At 43.1% G+C, this 21,584-nt stretch overlaps 1 protein-coding gene across 1 annotated transcript; it reads left to right on the top strand.

Moving 5' to 3' along the window:
• Positions 1–613: 613 nt before the first annotated feature.
• tfpia (tissue factor pathway inhibitor a) lies at positions 614–21,494 on the top strand. The gene is made up of 7 exons (XM_062456334.1): positions 614–788; positions 13,650–13,853; positions 17,572–17,748; positions 18,701–18,772; positions 19,528–19,581; positions 19,977–20,171; positions 20,527–21,494. Exons 1-7 carry the CDS (start codon positions 677–679, stop codon positions 20,586–20,588), a joined length of 876 nt encoding a protein of 291 aa, XP_062312318.1. The 5' UTR covers positions 614–676; the 3' UTR covers positions 20,589–21,494.
• The last annotated feature ends 90 nt before the right edge of the window (positions 21,495–21,584 follow it).

The raw sequence follows: 21,584 nt of genomic DNA, 5'->3' as shown, positions 1-21,584 counted from the left end.
CGGGGGGAGAAGGCGAGATGAGGCTAAGTGCAGATTTGTGCTGCCTTCGGGTCACATGACCCAAAGGTTCATAACGAACCATCGTTGTGTTTACCCAATTTTACCCAATTCAAAAACAAATAAAAATAATTTTCTTTTAACCTTCGCAATGTGGGGGGTCTGAGACAGCCCAACGGTTAAAAGAGAATGCTTCACTTTGTTTTTGTATGCGGTAAAGTTGTCGCAATACGATGGTGGGTCACAATGACTGATGGGTCAGAATGACCCGAAGATAACACAAGGGTTAAAGAAAGGTAGAACTGAATGCTTTCTTACCATTGATGGGGCTCAAAAATAATCTCAAAAGAGTTGTCTCCATAAGATGTGGGACTGATATCATAGCACTTTGTTCTGTCAGGACATCTTCAGCTTCCCTCGTCATAGTAGTTGAAGGGCAGTTGTCTTGGTTCTGTGTATAATTTAATTGGGCAACGATGGATATGGACGTTTTTTTAGTACATTTGATATACGTTCCTGGAAAAATTAAAACACTAGGCATAAAATGTCTCGACTTAGTTCGAGAAAATGGCCATTAATTGAAAAAGAACTCATGTTATCAGCCGGAAGTGCGTGGGATAAGTAACGACAGCCACAGCCTTTAAAAAAAGTTGACGTGAAGTTTTCATTACAACTTGACATGGCCCTGGACCGCAGGCACAGCATGGCTTTCAAGGATCAATTGTGGATTGTGTGCATTGTTTTAATTTCATGTGTCGATTTAGTAACTTGCCATAGGGATTCTTCAAAAGGTAAGATAAGTACATCTGTTTTTGTGAGGTACGAGTTAAAGTCTGGTGCACTAATTCTAAAGTCGCAGAATCATAATGTACTTGCTTTGTCGTAAAACTCTTGGGTAATTTATGTTTCGCCAAAGACATGATGCCTTGAATACTGCTCATGACAATAATCTTTACATATTTATTTTAGGTTTACTTCAGTTTCATTTTTATACAGTTTGATATCGATTTAGTTTTTTTGTGTGCGATTTTTAATTGCCAACAACGCAATGTTTATATTATATTAACGTTGATTGTTGAACAATATATCGCTCCAATCCATTTGACGATGTGAAACTGAAAATAAAACAACAATTTTCTGATGGACAGAATTTTTATGTGGAGAATTAATCTTAAACTTAGGGGTAGATCACATTTAAAGTAGAAACCTGAAGTATATGTCCCAGACATTTCTTTCTTACCATATCATGGCTTGGATATATGGTAGCATGGTCTATGATATAGAAGTGAGTATAGTCTAGGCATAGTCGTACTGCAGGGAGAAAATAAAAACCTAGGCTCCCAGTGCAAAATGTCTTTAGCACAATTGAATGACTGGGAATACTCCACTGGGAAGCCACGTTCTCACTAAGTTGAACCACGACAGAATTAAGTTATTGTGTAGAAAGTCTGTATACACAGGTCACCTTTCCGAAAAACCTAGTTTTCTTGCGGCGAACTTCTGCCTGTTACTGTCGGTCACTGTTCAGTGCTTAGCTAGATGAGACATCATAGTGACGTCTGGGCCAAAGTCCAGGCACTTCTCAGTGTTCCTCCTGGGCTGAATGAGTTTATTGCTGCAGAACTCTAAGGTTGTACAAGAGTGAATGCCAGGCAGCAAACCACAGGAAAACACAGCGATGTCTAGACTTGTTATTGACAATGACTGAGCCCAGATCTGTGTGCAGAATAACCTCTGTTCAGCAGAGGAACTCCCTATGAGGGAAAATGGGCTTCAGCTTTCTACAGTACCACTTAATCTACCAGGAAATCTAATTATTTTGAGTTTGTTGGACGTGACAGTTTGGAACAGTCCCCACAGACAAAGTTAAACCGTATATCCCGACACTGTGTACGCAGTCCATGTCAGGGACAGCACTTCTACAGTCAGGGACAGCACTTCTACAGTCCACATCAGGGACAGCACTACTACAGTCCACGTCAGGGACAGCACTACTACAGTCCACGTCAGGGACAGCACTACTACATCAAATCAAAATGTATTTGTATAGCCCTTTTTACATGCAAGCATGTCACAGAGGGCTTCACATACGCCAATAGAACTGCCCCTCAACCAACCTAAACCCTCAAGGAAGACAAGGAAAAACTCCCAGAAAAACTCACTGCAGGAGAAAAAATGGAAGAAACCTTGGGAGGAGCAATTCAGTGAGGGATCCCCTCCTCCAGAGACGGTTGTTTACTACAGTCAGGGACAGCACTACTACAGTCAGGGACAGCAAGGGACAGCACTACTACAGTCCACGTCAGGGACAGCACTACTACAGTGAGGGACTGCACTTCTACAGTCAGGGACAGCACTACTACAGTCAGGGACAGCACTTCTACAGTCAGGGACAGCAAGGGACAGCACTACAGTTCACGTCAGGGACAGCACTACTACAGTCAGGGACAGCACTTCTAGAATCAGGGACAGCACTTCTACAGTCAGGGACAGCACTACTACAGTCCACGTCAGGGACAACACTACTACAGTCAGGGACAGCACTACTACAGTCCACATCAGGGACAGCACTACTACAATCAGGGACAGCACTACTACAGTCATGGACAGCAAGGGACAGCACTACTACAGTCCACATCAGGGACAGCACTACTACAGTCAGGGACAGCACTACTACAGTCCACGTCAGGGACAGCACTACTACAGTCAGGGACAGCACTTCTACAATCAGGGACAGCACTACTACCGTCCACGTCAGGGACAGCACTTCTACAGTCCACGTCAGGGACAGCACTACTACAGTCCACGTCAGGGACAGCACTACAGTCAGAGAAAGCACTACTACAGTCAGGGACAGCATTTCTACAGTCCACGTCAGGGACAGCACTACTACAGTCCATGTCAGGGACTGCACTTCTACAGTCAGGGACAGCACTACTACAGTCCACGTCAGGGACAACACTACTACAGTCAGGGACAGCACTACTACAGTCCACATCAGGGACAGCACTACTACAATCTGGGACAGCACTACTACAGTCCACGTCAGGGACAGCACTACTACCGTCCACGTCAGGGACAGCACTACTACCGTCCACGTCAGGGACAGCACTACTACAGTCAGAGAAAGCACTACTACAGTCAGGGACAGCATTTCTACAGTCCACGTCAGGGACAGCACTACTACAGTCCATGTCAGGGACTGCACTTCTACAGTCAGGGACAGCACTACTACAGTCAGGGACAGCACTACTACATTCCACGTCAGGGACAGCACTTCTACAGTCCACGTCAGGGACTGTCCACACTGACAACAACTCCCTTCCAACTGTAATGTAGTTAATAAAATACAACAATCATTTAATAACCATTTTACTAGTATGAATAGTCTTGTTTTGTTGTGTATACATGCTCCCCAACACACAAGGCATTCAGCAGCCTCAAGATCAGCAGCTCATATTGCCTCTCATTATCTCCTCATATCCAGGCTGTTAACATCTTAATAGCTAAGACTGGTGACCTTAGATTATTTACCCAAAAAGGGTAAGTATCAGAGTTGGTTTACAGTATGAATTGCATATCCTTTAGGTGTTTTACGGGCAATTGCTTGGCCTGTTAAAAATTAAACCTCAGTATCGTTCGTGAAATAGATGGGCACTCCAAGGCCACTCTAATGGTCCAGTGAAGGGGAAAAGTATAAACAGTCTCATTAATTTGCAGGGAAATTTAATTAGTATTTTGATATGGCCATTTACACTAAAACCTCAGGCCATACACAAAAAGGAATGATTATTTTAATTAGAATTCTTGAGAAGGAATATGAATTTAATGAACTCTGATTCTGTTCGACCAGACAGAGTTTTAATCCTGTTGTGAGTCGGCTGAAAAGCTTGGTCATTGAGATTCAACATGGCATCAGACAGGTGTCTCCTGGGTAGGATCAGTTGATGTGAGTTTTCAAAGCTTTGCCAAAGTTTAAGCATAATCTTTTTTAATAAGACAGTGTCCACTTCAATCTCCAATCAGTTCAAAGTCATCTCAGTGTCGTCGTGGTCCCTGGGTTGGGTTCCTGGCTGTGAGCCCTGCAGCACTAACTGTTCACGTGTGCTTAAGGACTGCGATCGATATGGTGTCTTAGCGTGCCATTGTTCTGGTCCTCACGGCCGCGGGGCAGCAACTTATCCACCCCGTGTATCAGACGCACAATAAGCTCAATCACACACTTCAGCTGTAGTACACTTTTTATATTAAGATATTGTTTAGTAAATAGGTGGGTGTTTGTAACAGTACATTGAAAAAAGATTGTTTGTGCTTTGGCGGTAACAACGCCATGTCAACTAGACTCATGAATAACCTACAATTTCAGACTGAGATTTTAAACTGCCTTTCTTGTTCTTTTAGACAACAATTACGGCACAAATGTGAATTCTTCCAGACATGCTTTGTAAATGACTTTGATTACAACTCTGTACATCCCATATAATTAGCATGACACAGACACTATTGAGAGATTTTGATTCAAATGTTTTGATATAAGAATGACTGCAGACCAGACTATTGTAGATCAGTAATGGTTTCCACTGCTGAAAAGTGAAAAAACACCTGACCAGCGGTGCTTGACACAGGAGCGAGATGACTAATGCACTGGCTGTAGCTTCACACACAGGTTAATCCCTGCGTCCAGGCCACTGTCACCTGGAGAAATGGGTGTACTTCAAACTCTCCCCTTTCTATATGTGGTGAGGGGATACACACTCCTAATTCATTGTCTTCACTTTCCAGATGAATACCTGTGACACACGCATACACACACAGATAAACAAGTTGTTTTCTGCTTTTGATTCAAACTCAAATTGAAAGGTTTGTGGATTTGAATCGATTTCCTTGTAAGAGTAAAAGGGACTGTTGCCGCAATGTTGAATTGAAATGAAAACTGTTTAGTAACACGGCGGGTTGCTTTCTGTTGGCTGTGTCTGGTCAGTATCTTTCATAGAATCAACAACTTGGCTGCAGGGTCAGGGACTTGGAAGGAGGAAGTTGTCATTTTCGATTGATGTGGTGATGCTGGCTTGGGTTTGGATTGTGTGAAACGGGATGGCAAACGAGGCACAATCTACAAAAATTAACACATGAGTAACACATGCCAGCGCATTTAGCACAATATACCCTGCAACGGCAACCATTAACTCAACTGTCCAGTCAATATTTAATGTGCCATTTCTTCAATAGATGAGTCATAAAAGACGTGCCCTTCCAAGATAAGATGATAGTGGTGTTTGTAGGCGGGGTGGTTATGGTCTAACTTCCTCTGTCTCATCCAGAACAGTAAAGGATTGGAGGAGGGAATATTCTAGTAGGAGAAAAGCATTTCAGGAAATCATGTTCTTTACATGATAATACATCCATGCAAGATATACGTTTTAGTCTGTTAGTCAGTTCTTATGTTTTCAAGAAAATGTCACGTCTTTCAGGATGTAGATAAAGAGTGCTGGTCGATGGTATGTTACACTCACAATTCTTTCAGAATGTTTTGCTGGAAATGTACAGTAATACGTTCCGGATATTACGTGCAACATTATCTTAACCACCACAGTCAATGGTTCAGTATTTACTGGAGCAGTTTGTGCTTAACCATGTGAAAATGAATTGAACAATTAAACAGTGTACTGACTAGTACAAGTAGAATTGTACTAGTCAGAATTGCAATACTGATTTATATAAAGCAACACATTTTTCAAATGTATTAAAAGGTATACATTTAGTGTTTCTAATGCAATGAATGCAATCATTGTGATGTTTTTTAAACTGGCATAATTTTACAGTGGAAAGTGTGTTCCTTGTGGATTGGTATACTACATACTAAATCTTCCCAGATGATTTCTCCCTGAGTCTCCACAGGTGAACAAGTCAGAGCTTGACAGAAATAAAGAGACCCAAACCAGGTCAATAGCAATAGCTCAATTCACTGGCAGGATTGTGAGATCGGTTGAGACACATGCCTTTTCAATATTGGAGATAAAATCCACCTGACATTCTGCCAAGCTCCGATTATCCGCATGAGATAAAAGATCAGGACTCACACAAGGAAGAAAACGGCAGAGAAAAATCACAAGATGTTGGGCAATCGTGGGTTTTGCTCTCACTGGGTTGTTGAGAGGACAAAGTGTTCAGAAGGTGTGGAAAAGACAGATGGTTGTTTCTGAGTCGGAGCTTTCTCAAGCTCATGCTCCAACAAAAAGAGGGAGAAAAAACAGAGAGATTAGCCGTTTCCACTGTGTGGTGCCCTCATTTCATCAACAGAACTGAGGCAGTGCTTGAGTTTAGAGTAACAATGTACCATCTAATGAAAGGACTGTAAGAGTATTACATTGGAACAAAGAATTAAAGAAACATGTTCAGTTTGTGAGAGTAGTCGTCTGAGAATTCCTCTGGTCTTGGTCTTCTGTCTGTTAGAACTGTCCTATCATCCTCTCCCTTCCTGTCATGCTCAGTGCCCTATAATGGCGATGGAAGCCTGGGTTATTTAGTTCTGATTGAAGATTCATTCTCCGCCAAGATCTTCAGTCCGTCATGTCGGATGCCTTTTTGTCTCTTGCTCACAGTAGGCTACGAGGTCTCTCGCTTACAGTAGGTTACGAGGTCTCTTGTTCACAGTAGGTTATGAGGTCTCTCGCTCACAGTAGGTTACGAGGAAGTAATTGAGTAGGAAACAGCGACACACAGAAGCTCCTCCAGCAATTTTGTGTCATCCTCTGGTTCGTGAGGAAGTCTATTTCAACATATATTGTGCTGTCAAAAATCAAGACAGACAATTATGGAGATAGAAATTACCCTGAAGATTAGTCTATGCTTCCATTACATGAATCCACCTTTCAACACAGAATAATTACAGTAAAGAAGGCTGTGTAACACTGTTTACAGGGTGAAACCCTGCTATGTTGTCATATTGTCATATTGTCAAAAGGGAGTCAGGTGGCTGAGCGGTGAGGGAAGCGGGCTAGTAATCAGAAGGTTGCCAGTTCGATTCCTGGCCGTGCCAATTGACATTGTGTCCTTGGGCAAGGCACTTCACCCTACTTGCCTCGGGGAGAATGTCTCTGTACTTACTGTAAGTCGCTCTGGATAAGAGCGTCTACTAAATGTAAATATTGAATTTTGCAAATCTCCTGTGGGATTTCAGGAACAGTAATTGACAGCATGATGGAGCACAAACGCATCCTGCTGGACCTCCACAGCTCAAGAGGATTCTACCCCCCAGTACTCTGAATCTATCTCTCACATCTAGAATGTTTAGACACACGTGTTTCTGAGCAACTGGGACAGTCCCACCTAGGTTTGCGGTGGACTTGCCTTGCCACGATAAGAGTGTTCCCTTTTATCTCATTTGTTTTGTTTGAACGATAACCTGCATTGCAGGCAAAGGAGTCCATATTGATCTTCTCATTTCATCGAGAGCGCATCTATTGTGTGTATTGGAGCAGGTGTGACATTTACACAGCCTCCTGATGGAGCCTCACCCCGACTATCTATATTCCTATCTTCCATTGATCCTACAGTATAATTACAATCACTTGGAGAAGACACTTGGAAAGCGAAAAACATTGAAGCATGTATTTATCGTCTCGTGTATTTAGGACCAGCGACTGCTTAGTGGCCCTGAGAGTCCCCTGTCTCGGTGATAAATGACAGAACCCTTGTATGGAGTTTTTACTGAGTTTTTCTGATGTAGTTTATGGCTTTATAGTGTGTTTTCTTCCATACTGTTTACAATAACAACAGAAACCCAAAGAATCAAATGTCCACTGTTGGCCACTCCTTATGTAAGTGTACCTCAAGGAAGGAAAATCAGGAACTGGCCAAATTCTATGATTTGTAATTATTTAATAATGGTTGTACGTGTCAGACTTTCATAGCTCATAATCTACTACGTTTTTGTGTGGACACAGACATGAACAGACATGAATCATTCAAACGAAATGCTCCCAGGAGATTAATCGTGTTGTTGAACTTGGCAACGGTAGGAGCTTTTCCCAAACACGAGCACTATCAGGTCACTGCACTGGGAGGCTGCTGAAGGGGTTTGAGGTGCATGTTGGGATGCATGATGCCTAACAATGATCTTCTGTCTAGAGGACAGAACATAGTATTTGGCATGGTAACTGCAAAGTCTACATGATTATTATAGTTCTCAGTGTAGTTATTACCAAACATTGTGAAAAAATAATGAATATGTAACTAACAAGTAATCTGTAGCTGTCCTGTGTATTGTATCTAGTTGATAACATGAGGCGTTGTACATATGAAATGAACAACGGTAAGCTTGTTTCTCAGACTGGGGCCATTTGTCAAACAGGTCATTGGACGAGATGTCTAATCATACTGCAGTAATGACATTCTGTTGGTGGTCTATGACTCCCATATCCTCCATTAGTGTGTTCTTCTTAACAAGGTGCATTGATTTTCCATGTGGGAGACGGTTAAAGCCAGGATAATTCCCCTCGATGTGATTCACTGGTTTTCACCGGCAGCCCTGCCATGAATTACTCACTTGGCTTGTGTGTGTGTGTGTGTGGCTTGTGTGTGTGTGTGGCTTGTGTGTGTGTGGCTTGTGTGTGTGTGTGTGGCTTGTGTGTGTGTGTGTGTGTGTGGCTTGTGTGTGTGTGTGTGTGTGTGTGTGTGTGTGTGTGGCTTGTGTGTGGGTGTGTGTGGGGGTTCTGAAGATGGCAGATGGTGTGTCGCTGCCTTCACCCTGCAGCCCTGCACAGCTTATGGCAGCCTGATGTCCACATCAACTGGTGCCATGTGCTTCATCAGGATGGAGGCAGCTTTCTTTCCATTAAAGGGCCAGCTACTAATTGTTCTCACACAAGTGTGTTTGATAAACCTGGACGGAGAGAATCAATGCTTTGAAACGGTTGTAATCTGCGTGTTAAACGATGGCAGCAGATGTCTTGTAGGCATGTGGAAACTGGAGAGCAGATCTGCCCCGCTCAAGCAGAATGCTGGGGCATCAAACTCACCACTGTACTGCCCCGCTCAAGCAGAATGCTGGGGCATCAAACTCACCACTGTACTGCAACTGTGTGAGGGGTGGAAGTTACAAAAAGTCATTGATGAAAATGTATATTATGTGAATGCCTCTTCAATTCACATGTATTTATTACTAATTTTTATCAAGTAATTTTTGTTATTTCCATCCTTGTCACAGCATAGGAAAAGCACTTGAAAATCTGAGATGTTTTCAACAACATCAGCCCGTGTTAGGTATCTAATTGGAAGGGGGCAGGATTACTGGGTTCGATGAAGCTTGGACAGGACAATTGGACGGCAGCACTGTTATCCTGTCACACTGCTGGTTTGTTATAGGAGGAAACTGGGGGGAGAAAAAGAACAGGGTTAGGCTCATCTGGGATATCAGTAGGCCACACATAGATAGAACCAGTCATGGGGAGTTGGTGGTGGGGGGATGGGTAGGGTTGGTAGAGAGAGAGGGAGAGAGAGAGAGAGAGGGAGAGAGAGAGGGAGAGAGAGAGAGAGAGTTGAGGAGTGCAGATTTCAGTGGAAGAGTCTGGGTGGGAGACTCTGTCACCTCTGATGTTCCCCAGACAGCAGAGATTAGCAGGAAGATCTTGGAGAGGGAAGCTGTGGCAACAAACAGCAGAGAGAGGAAGTTTGATTTATTACTTGCCAAAGCCATGAGAGGGAAGAATGAAAGCTTCAGAGGTGAAGACAGACCAGCAGGAATACAGAGTCAGGCACGACCCACACTAATGAGTCTGGGAGAGTTATCGAGTGAAGCAGCAACACTTAGTGCATCTGTTATTGCATCCCTCCATGTCTGACCACTGTCTGCCCACTGATAAAAAATGCATGACCCCCCTTCCAAACTTTTAGATAATTAGGCAGGGCTGTGGTTACACTTCCAGGAAGTAGGATAAAACTAGAGAAAAAAAAACGCTGCAGAAAAAACACATTGTAACAGATAGCTTCACTAGATGTTAGAGGTCTAGAGGTCATTTCCATTATTTCTGGATCAGTCTGGGATACTAAACGTTGTTGGAGTAAACAGATGCAGAGGTAAATATTTGTATGTGGTCCATTTCTGTGCACCAAGAGGTTTGATTGAGCTTTTTTAAGCTCTCTGTGACAGCTTATTTGTATTTAGCTATCAACAACTCATCAGTGTGGGCTCATCAGTTGCGACTAACGGACAACAGTATTTTCTGTGTTACAACAAAGCCTCTTCTGTCAACCAAACCCCTTTGATCCGGCATGAGAAGAGTTTCATGAGGTACTTGAGATAAGCTTTGATCTCCTAATGCAACGCGCTGTTCCCATCAAGTCCAGTTTGAATGGTCGTCTACTTGGATTTCTGAGCACATCATTAGTCTGCGGTTCTTGTCTCTCCAGACTGTGTCCCGCATGCTGTCACATTCCTTCCTCTCCTCCCTGCGTGCCGAGCTAATAGCTACATGTTGAATGGTGTGTGATTTCACTCTCTTGGAGACAAGAGGAACCAGACAGTATCACACTGAATGGAAGAGCAGGAAAACAAAATGTGGATCAACACCGAACTCTGTGCTAATGTTTTCCTTCATCTCACTCCCTCTCTTCCTCCATGCCAGCTAATGTGTCCGTGGTAACCAAGCCCATGCAAGCCCGTATCTGTTAGCCATAAAGGTTGACATAATAAGAACTGCACATGAGTCAAGTTGGAGCATGGCCCTTTTCACTTGGCTGTGAGTCAAAGTCAGCCCTTTGTCCACTGTCCTCGCGGCTCGGATGTGATTAACTCTGACAGGTTTTACACTGTATTTACACAGCCAGAAATAATGTGCCCTTTGCTTTAGTGTCTCAAGGAAGATCCACACCTTTACTGACCATATCCTTTGACAATTATCAAAATGTTATCTTCTAACGTACAGTCATGCTCAATTAACTGTGGGCTCATGAGTTGCCAACAAATGATCTAACTTCACTGCTTGATCACCTCACCAGGCTAGGAATGATTCACTGTGTTAACTATGTTGACTCATTTGGACAGAGAACACACCTAACGGGGTCCTGCATGCAGCAGAACAGCTGCCACGGGACATGTTGACACCTAAAATGTGTCACCAGTCTTTTCCAGGCCAAGCAGAGCATGGTACATATTTTTGGGTTTAAGCTTCAAAATGCTGATCCATCGGTTGGCGTCAACCAAGTTTGTGTTGATTCATTGTGGTTTTTGCAGCAATAGATGACACTCATTTATATGCAGAGCATAAGTAGTATTTTAGCCTACTTTTATGATGATGTGATGAAGATTTCCTTTTAGAGGGGGTGTTTACATCGGAAATGGGGCTGGTGTTTTTCTCTTATTTAACATCTATCTGTACACGTGTCCATAAAAACTTTATTTGACATAACGACTGGAATATTTAAAGTTGTTGACCTAAGTTTTGTGCAATCAACATCATTGAGAGAGGGACAGAGTTACAGTTGAGCAACTGTGCTGTGAGGTTATCCTCCAAGTTGTTGCTCTTTAATGAGGGTGGGTATGGTTTTGGGGACAAGGATTTCAGTTTTCTACCAGAGGAAATATTTTCACTAGGATCAGTTTGTTCAAGCCCCTTGGAAATCCTTTGATCTCCTGAATTCATTTGGAGACTGTTGTTGTCTTTGGAACATTTGTTTTTGGAAGATTCATATTGGCCTGAATTTTGGACGTGAGTGATCGCGGAACACATTAGTTATTATTATTCTTCTGGCCTCTGTAGAGAGGGGAAATCAATACTGACATCCTAATATGCTGTATTTGTCCTGCCTTCATTATCCGTGTCCTAGCTTGTTAAAAAACCATCAATCATTAAAACACTTTTTTATCAAATCAGTTGCTGGAGCAAATGGCAGGTTTCTTTTGTACCTTCTCTTTCCCAGAACATTCCTGGTGTGAAGGGTGTGATTGCCTCTGGTGGATTCGGTGGGGTTCTCTATGAGATGGAGAGGACAAACTTGCCAGTATTGTCCTCTCTAGTTTGTTCAGAGAGGCTGAAGCCCAGACGTGTGTTTACACACTCCGGGTTTAGCACGACAGGACCATGTGGACCGGCGTAATATCCCCTCCTGAAAGGCTGAAGATTTCTCCGCTTATCTGCCCGGGCTGAGGAATGTAAATAAAAATATCAGGGGCCACGCTCTGAAAATATTTAATCTCTCCAGTGAAAGCAAAGCAGACGTGCGGATGTTCAGTTTCCCAGGAGTGTTTTATTAGTGTTCCCTCTCTGGTCAGGAGTGGGAGGAGGGCCCATGGGAGAGGAAACAGAAACAATGTCATCAATGCTGGTGTGGAGGGGCAGAACAGTGGGGAGGGGGCAGGAGAAGGTGCAGGGGCAGAACAGTGGGGAGGGGGCAGGGGCAGAACAGTGGGGAGGGGGCAGGAGAAGGTGCAGGGGCAGAACAGTGGGGAGGGGGCAGGAGAAGGGCAGGGTTGTGGCAGGACGGTGGGGTGACTTGGTGCTAATTTGTAACTGTGGGCAGTTTATTGCACTAACGTCATGTTCCAGCAGCAGTCAGTGGACACGTTGATCCTTTAGTTACCCGTCTGAACCCAGTTTACTTGATGATGATTCAAATTTGCTAGATATTATCACAAAACTGAATTTGTTTTAGATAAAACCCTGTTATGTTGGATGATTAGAAGTTGGAAATGTGACCAATAGAAGCCAGAAATGATCACCAAGTCACACACTGCCAACACATCGCTAGGGTGATAGGCGTAACTAGCTTGACAGGGATTGGAAGCCATGTCTTTCTCTAAGCCAATAAACAGCAGGATGTTGAAGGTTAACCGATGCTCCTCTTCTAAAGGAGAGAGGAGGTGCTGTCACTCATCTGCTCTGGTCTCCTCTGACAGAGTTCACATCATCCTCAAGGGGCTCGAAAGTAACTACTGTCACAGTGGGCGTGCGGCAATCAAACTGCCCGCAACACAGCAGGAGAGAGCGGGCTCAGCTCCAGTGGGATATGGTCATGTCTTGACAGGAGAGGTTTTGTTGAAGTAAGATCAATGCCCGTGGCGTGGTCTCTTAACACACTCGTTACCTCAAAGGTACATTATTGTACAGCTCTCAGCTCAAGTATGTGCAATGTGAGTTTCAGCAAACCTACAAACATGACCATATTAGTAATTATGAATGATCAGACATTATATATACCCGTTTCTTGTCTCTAAGCAGGCTTTTTTTTTTTTTTTACTATATAGTATATGTATAGCTTTAAGTTATCTATGCAAAATATTGTATCATAGTGGTATGCATGAAATTGGTTTCATTCTTGCCGTTTGATAAATTTTCTGATCCATTGTCTCTAACACTAACTGTGTGGTCTTGAACAACAGTTATTAAAACTTTGTTAATGAAAAGCCCAAATGACATCCTTTGGATTGTTGTTGAGGAGATTCCAGCCAGACTGCAATAGCAAGCTGTTTGTACAGCCCCCTGGGCCTATTGAAAGCATGGAGTTTTAAACCATTAAGATCGTGGGTAGAAATAGCAGAAAGCTGTTTTCACCTTCCTAAAGCCCCAGGTTAGAGCTCAGCCCTGACCTAAATTGTCCCAAACAGTTTTGATGAGGACCGTGAACATAATGCTAACTCTGGCTCTCTCCCCCAGCGGAAGGCTCACAACCCGAGCTCTTCATCTTCAGCGAGGTGTGTGCCTTCAAGGAGGACGAAGGACCCTGCAAGGCAAGAAAGGAACGGTTTTACTTCGACATCGACACAGGGCGCTGCGAGTCGTTCGAGTACGGGGGCTGCAAAGGCAACGCAAACAACTTTGAGAGCCTGGAGGCGTGCGAGGAAACCTGCTACGTGTCAGGTGAGCCTGCCCCAGCGTCTGCTGCGTCACCTCTGCAGGTCAGAAGACCAAACTGCTCCTCTGTTGTCTGGTGACCTTCTGTGCTGTTCTCCGAACACAAGGAGCTTCTACAGCTACACAGCAGGAATAGGGTTGAAAAGATTTTCATTGCTGCTTTTTAATGATAAAATGTTCCCTGTTGCACGGGTGCCTGGTCATATAGTTTCTACGTCCAGCATTTTCAAACAAACACTCCCATGTTTTTTATTGCAACTGATAAGGTGCAATCTGTGAGCCAATACATTACAAAGAAATGACCTAATCTGCCCAAATGAGTTGCTGGATCGAATGAATGGTTGTAGGGAGTTGCCAGTATACGAGCATTGGCCCAGATAGTTTAATGAGCTGTTGCCTGGCTGGGAGGGAATGCTGGTATTGTTCTGGGTCGAGTTCACTGTGAAAATCCCCTTCCACGCATTCATGGTTTCATGGTTTCATTGGGTGGAACTGGATGACAAATTACAAAACGGGACATTTTAGTGGATTCTGTTCAACAGGCAAATATATTATTATTTAGGTATTTTTGTGTGAGTCTACAGGGATAAATTAACACAATGAGAAGGTGCAGTGAAGTATGCCACAAGAACAAATACATCAGTTTCCTACTACCACATTAGTTGGGGGGCCAAAATATAAAACATTTTAATAATTATTCTGATATTTGTGTCTGGTTAGGCTTCTACCATAGGAGATGTAGTGGCATGCCATAATTCCTTGAATAGATGTCCCCGGATATTACCGACAAGAAAACAGATATGTTTCTATTGTGTTAGGATGACATGTTGGGTCAAAGGAAACTCTCTGTCGGTGTGGAGTAATCTCTGCCATCATCCGCCTCATTGTGTGCCAAACGACACAATATGCATTATTCAGCTGGACGACAAGAATCATGGGTGTATTCTCATCCTGAGGCGTGCTGCTTTAATCTAAAAATCCATCATGATGAGGTAGCTCCGTTTGTATTATTCATCACACAGTGAGTTAATCTGCTCCTCGAAAAAAAGGACTTGACAAAACACACAAGCTCAGGTGATCCTTTAGAACATCTCACATGACACCATCGTCCTCACCACTCTTAAAACTAAAAGATACCAGGAATAGAATTCTACCATCTCTGGTTTTGAAAATCTAGTTTGTGAAGAAACGAAAACGATAATTATTAGTTTCTGTAAATAGCATTTAAAGAAAAATTCTGCCTGCATTCTTAAAAAAAATCCTAGAATTGCCCTGAGAGAGAATAAGCTGCCTGACTCAGCAAAGCCTGGGAATCACACGACAGGTTAGGGTTTACAGCTTTCATGGTTTACACTTTAGAGAAAGCCTCGTCACCACTGGCGGTTCAGGTTATTGTGTCAGAGGTCCCCTGCCCTCTGTGGCCTGCTGGGAGACGACAAGCAGAACCGCATCACAACAGAAAGGAAGACTGCAGAGTACAGTCACACTCCCTCCCCTTCCTGCTGTCTGTAGCTCGCTTAGAATAAGGAACTAGGACTGATCTGTCAGAGGGAACAATATGCGAACGCTGGTGCTCCGTTCTGCACTATGAAGAGTCTGGATGACGAAGGTTGAGGGATTGGGGAGTGGATGTGTGGGAAGTCTTGTGGCACGAAACCCTAAGACTGTGGATCTGAGATTCATTTGTCCCTTTGCTGTCTGCGTCGAGCGTTTCAACAGCCCTGCCAGTTTAGAAGTCTAATCACAGTGTCCGCCCGACATTTAAGTCTCATCACAGCTTAACCCACCAGCTGTGAAAGACCCTTAACCTTTTTTGACATTGCTGTGTAAATCATGCAAATGGCTGCCCACTGGTCACATGTTGGTGCAGATCGTGAGGTCTTCCTGACAGGGAACCTGTGGAATAAAAGAGATTAAGAGAGTGCAGAATGTCTGAGTGTTGGAGTGGCATGCTAGATTTCAGTTTTAAGGCCAATTTAAATGTATTTTATAAGAACAGAAAGCATTGTTACTCCAGTAACATTGACACTAAGCTGGAGTGATGGAAAACAAAGGTCTCCATCTAGTGGCCAATTGCAAAGTATCACCTGTTGGTGGAAATGTAAAAGACTGGTGATGCACTAGGTATGTGTAGGACGTTCTGTTGGTAATTTGGACAGTATTAAATCATCAACACTCCCCCTGAGGAACTGACAAAAAATGATAGTTGGCAAGCAGCCATATCCTTGTGAGACAAAGGGATACGCCTCCCATGCCGTCATTGAGAGAGTGGTCAGTAATTCATCCTCAAAAAACTGCTTCTTCCACCTCCAGATCAGTTACAACCCTATGAATTTATATGACAAATCTCAGATGAAAATTAAACTAACAATGCAAATAAACCCTCCTATAAGTCCACATATACACATCCTTGATTCTGATGCTTTTAAAAAGTAATTGTTCTTGAAGGCCAGATGTGTCTCCCAAAAAGACTGACCTGACCCTTGACTGACATTTTAATCAACAACATTCATAAATAAACTTGGTATGAAAGTATGAACAGGTACAACATGAGGGGAACAGTCTCTGCTGTATGGCCTGGACAGACTCCAGGGTCTGTAGCAGGGCGATACGTCCTGGAGCTGGTTCAAAGTGTGTGTGTGGCTTTGGCCCAAGTCCCATAGCTCACATAGTTCACAAGAAGTCACTGAGGCCTGGAAGTGAAACTCTAATTAATCACCATGGGATGTTTTAATCAGTAAGTTAATGAAATAATTTTCAGCGGTCATTGATAGGGAGTCTGGTGGCTGTGATATGTGAACAGCTGCAGTCAAAGACTCCAAACTGGTGACTACAACATTCTGCTTTCTTACAGTATCTGATACCCAGACTAAACCGGGATAGATAAAACACTAAATTATAGAAACCACATAACACGATGAACTGATCTCTGATGTAAAATGTTAACCCAGTTTATGATTAGCATTCAAGCCATGGGAGTATTTATGAGCTGAAGTACATGCAAGGTCTTACAAAGTAAGAGTGTGTCGACCTGGATGAAGATAAAGCATGGTGGGATCTTAAGCCCAAGTGGATCTGCTCTGACTCGTCCATCTAATAGCAAACAATCTGCTGTGACTTCAGTGATATTCTGGACGTGCTGGGTTCTCTCAGTCTGGCTCTCTGCCTCTCTCTCACACACACACAATCCCCATCTCTCTCTATCACTCCCCATCACATAGCTCTCCCACCTCTCCTTCATGTCGCACTTCCTGGTGGTTTTTCTTTTCCATCTACATGTCGGTGCCTCCATGTCGTTGACCATCTAGTCCTCGTGTCAGCTCAGCTTGTCTCCATCTCTGTCCTGCTCCAGCCCTCCTTCCTCTGCTCCCTCCCTGTTCGCCTCTACAGACCCGCTGGGTTTATTCAGCACATTTTGATCTACGTTAAGTCGCAGGATACCAAGGTTTTCAGTTTGATTGACATCCATTCTTAATGCCGCCCCACCACCTACTCAAGCTCCGCAACGGACTTCCTTCATGACATTCACATCCTTTTATTGACTTTTTAAGTTCCTTGATATTATAAGAACATTTAAACATTCTCGTCTTCGATTTTCATTTAGAATTTGCTATGCCCACATAACCCGTATAACCGACCTCTAGCCAGTCCCAGGGGCTGGGAGGTTGGATGTAAAAGCTGCTTTTCTCTCCTCCTCTCCCTCCTCCTCTCCGGGTGTCTGCAGCTGACAAGAGCCCGTGTCACCTAGAGGAGGCTCCTGGCCCCTGCAGAGGACTGTTGACACGCTTCTTATTTGACAGCCAGAGCCAGGAGTGCCGGAAGTTCTTCTACGGAGGATGCTTCGGCAACGCCAACAACTTCAGGAGCTTGAAAGAGTGTCAGGCAAGATGCCAGGACACAGGTGAGGAAACAACCCTGTCATGAGAAAACCACACGGGCAGACAGCCCGCTTGTCGAAGAAGTGCCAGTTAAATATTTTATGTGGAGTAATAACGTTTTTATTTGATCAGTCAAGTTCTAAATTTAGAGAACACTGCATGTTTCACTGAAGTACTTCCTGGTTTTAAATCATTATGTTAATGATTTCAGATGTCTGAAAAGTTTGTTGTGGGCTTTTAAATGGCCTGATCTCTTTGAAGGCCCAAATATTAATTGGATTGCTTGACTGCAAATAGGAGATAACTCATTTTAAAACTGTGACAAATTCAATATAAGTTAGAAATTGCCTGTTGATGGATTTTTGCCAGCCATAAAATTACATTCTGCTTTAATCTTGAATTTAAATCTTTTTTTAAATCTTTTTTTAAGCAACAGGCATTATTTTTGACATAGGCTCAACTTGAAAGTCATTTAAATGAGTTTGTAATAAAGTAATGGGGTTGCTCTACTGTGACCGATAACCGGCATATCTACTAGATTGAAATCTAAACAGACAAGGAGTGTCAGATAGTATTGAAAACCCCAAAGTAATTATTCTGTCGTTATTTATTAGTAATCTTAACTCTCACCTTCTGTCCTAAATATATGTTTTAAAGACAGATTTATTTCTTTGCAGCTGCATATTTTAACACATTAGATTAGACTAGATTCAATTTATACATAAGCACAGAACCAATGAAACGCAGGTAGCGTCTAACCAGAAGCTCAAATAGTAACATCTTAGTGAAAATAGTGATACAGATTAAATCGTTCATAGTACACATTAAATAGTGCAAAACAGTGCATGATTGAGTGCATGGTTCAGCTAGTGGACAGCTGTGGAAAATTATATTTTCCTGTTGGGACCACACCGTTTCTGAGTGACCCCAAAATATCCTTAATATCCATAACCTGACCTCCTGCTTTGTTGTTAGGAAACACCAGTGATGCCACCAAAGTTCATGACCCCACCAGCAAGCCTGCCGTGCAACCGCTCAGAGTGACCGGTGAGATCAGATACTCACAGACACTCATCCTCACAGGCGCTCATCCTCAGAGATGTTATCTCATTGTAATCCTGTGTTTACAATGACGTGTTATCCTACACCGCCATCTAAAGATAAACTCTGCGCAAGTTTGTTTGATGAAGTAGCGTGTATTTTCCCACCATGCATCAGAGAGCAGATTGGGCCTGATTGACAGGGCCAGTAGGGTGTGGATGCAAGGCTCTGGGGGTGATCAAGCACACACTCAGTGTGAGAGTTGATCTGCTGTCAGATTCTCCTCCTCAGATCATTAAGAGGCCTGGAAGAGGCTGGAAGCACTGAAGGCAGGAGGGGCTAGAGGCGGGAGGGTCTAGAGGCGGGAGGGGCTAGAGGCGGGAGGGTCTAGAGGCGGGAGGGGCTAGAGGCAGGAGGGTCTAGAGGCGGGAGGGTCTAGAGGCGGGAGGGGCTAGAGGCGGGAGGGTCTAGAGGCGGGAGGGTCTAGAGGCGGGAGGGGCTAGAGGCGGGAGGGGCTAGAGGCGGGAGGGGCTAGAGGCGGGAGGGGCTAGAGGCGGGAGGGTCTAGAGGCGGGAGGGGCTAGAGGCGGGAGGGGCTAGAGGCGGGAGGGGCTAGAGGCGGGAGGGTCTAGAGGCAGGAGGGGCTAGAGGCGGGAGGGGCTAGAGGCAGGAGGGTGTATAATTCTGTATTATTGTTAAACAATTCATATTTTGTATCAGTCGTCTCAATATGGTTTCAATAAATATTGAATCTCTTTCCAGGCGAATCTTCTCTAAGTGAAGCCCAAACATTGCCAAGCAGTCCCCAAGCCATTGGTAAGAACCAAGTGTTTACACACGTCAGGTAACTGGCTGCAAATATTACTTTGTGGTCATTTGTTCTACAATATTTTTTCAACCTATGAAAACCTATTTTGACAGTTTACGCACGACAACGTTTAACGTTTTTTCCCCAATTTTTTTTTCAAACTTTTTCCAAACCTTGACTCCAGTCACCCCATATTTACTCCTTGAGTTTCGTACAGTGTTATCTTTACTTTTCACAATACTTAAATGAATAAAAGATGTGGTGATGAGAAGCAATAGTCGATTGACCAGTTTGACCAACCAATTAAGTGATTTCATGTTCATACAAATATATTGGTGAGATTGAAAATGTACCTGCAGCAATATTTGTGAGTGACCCATCCTCGGCTGACTGTGACTCCCAGACTTCAGCCCTCCGGATGTGTGCCTGCGTCACGTAGACAAGGGCTCCTGTGACGGGCTGGAGAAGAGGTTTGCCTACAACCCCAAGACCAGTAGGTGTCAGATGTTCCGCTACAGCGGCTGTGGCGGCAACAAGAACAACTTTGTCCTGAAGAGGCACTGTGTGAGGACCTGCATGAATATGAAGAGAGTGAAGGGTGAGTTTCATGTTGATGTGTACCGCATTAAGGGGAGGTAGACTTCGCTTTGTCACAACGTTATGCCTTAACGCCGTCTGCTGCTTTCTTTAATTGCCGAAACGTCCAAGGTCCATTTAAAAAGCCATCTGACTCGTGATTTCAAAGGATTTACAACTTGATGTTTATGAACAATGAAGATTGTGATCATGTATTTGTGTCATGTTTCATGCTATAGTAGTCAGGTATGTGTTATGTTTCATGCTATAGTAGTCAGGTATGTGTTATGTTTCATGCTATAGTAATCAGGTTTATGGATTTGTAATGTTCCGCTGTGATAGACAACATTGACTTAAAAGGCTGCATGTCCTTTCAGAGAGTTGGAAGACCATTCGCATCAGGAAGAAAAACACCAACCTCCTGTTCAGGTCTGTCTGAACTCAGGACTTCCTCTTAAATCATACACTACTTTAAGTCCACTTCTATTTATGTTGAATATCTCACTGTTGTACAGTATCTGATCATGCAACAGTGTAAACTTGCTTAAAGTAATACACATATAAATGCTGTGTTGTTTGGTACACAAATTCTTGGCTATATGTATATTTTTGTTGTTGTGTTGAGAAATAAACATTTTATGCGATTCTGACCTTCAAAGACAACTTTGCTAAGATGAGAAATGCATTAAAATAACCCGACACAAAGCACTTAATCTAGTCTCACATCTTAACATTTAATCAAATAAGTTTTTCTGCATGATAATCATTTTGTTTAATACTATTGCCAAATATATTATATATTCCTTATTAGCATTAGCAATAGGCTAGACTGTACTCTGTGTCATGCTTTTATTATCAAGGTGAAGTTTTATACATGCAGATTACAGACGTTGTTGCAAGGTTACATTTTGTCTTATGAGGCAAAATAAATAGCCTACCAAGTATTTATATTTGTCTAGTTGTCTCTGACATTGAACTGTATTTTAATTCGTTTCAGTTGCTATTAGTGGTAACTACCGACTCTCTTACATCCACATACACAAATAGAACGCGGAGGGCAGTATTGTACTTGAGTCCATTTCGCATTGAGACGTTGTGATTAGATGGATTATACAAACATTAATTACAATAAATGTAACATTAAACAGGCTCAAGGTTTCTATGATAAGGACATTAGTTCATTGAACTTGACCCGAATCTATGGATTTTTGGGGTCTTTTATTCCATCTCATGAAACATAGGACCGAACATGTTGCCATTACATTTGTATTCAATGTTTGGGAGATGGGGAATGTGTGTCGAGAATTCTAAAAGGAAAAGGAAAAACTACATAGACAATTGAAAATCATGTTCTATTCTGGGTTTTGATTAATTGAAAATGTAAGAAATCGGAAATGCATTTTGCCGTCACTTTTGTGGAATATGACGGACATTT

The sequence above is a fragment of the Osmerus eperlanus genome, chromosome 3 (assembly GCF_963692335.1).
Source record: "Osmerus eperlanus chromosome 3, fOsmEpe2.1, whole genome shotgun sequence".
Taxonomy (NCBI): domain Eukaryota; kingdom Metazoa; phylum Chordata; class Actinopteri; order Osmeriformes; family Osmeridae; genus Osmerus; species Osmerus eperlanus.
This window is presented reverse-complemented; position numbering and strand designations above follow the sequence as displayed.

Coding starts and splice junctions, on each gene's coding strand:
- tfpia (XM_062456334.1), top strand. CDS start 677: ATGGCCCTGGACCGCAGGCACAGCATGGCTTTCAAGGATCAATTGTGG. Junction 18,773..19,527: donor GCAACCGCTCAGAGTGACCG/GTGAGATCAGAT, acceptor ATCTCTTTCCAG/GCGAATCTTCTCTAAGTGAA. Junction 20,172..20,526: donor GAATATGAAGAGAGTGAAGG/GTGAGTTTCATG, acceptor ATGTCCTTTCAG/AGAGTTGGAAGACCATTCGC.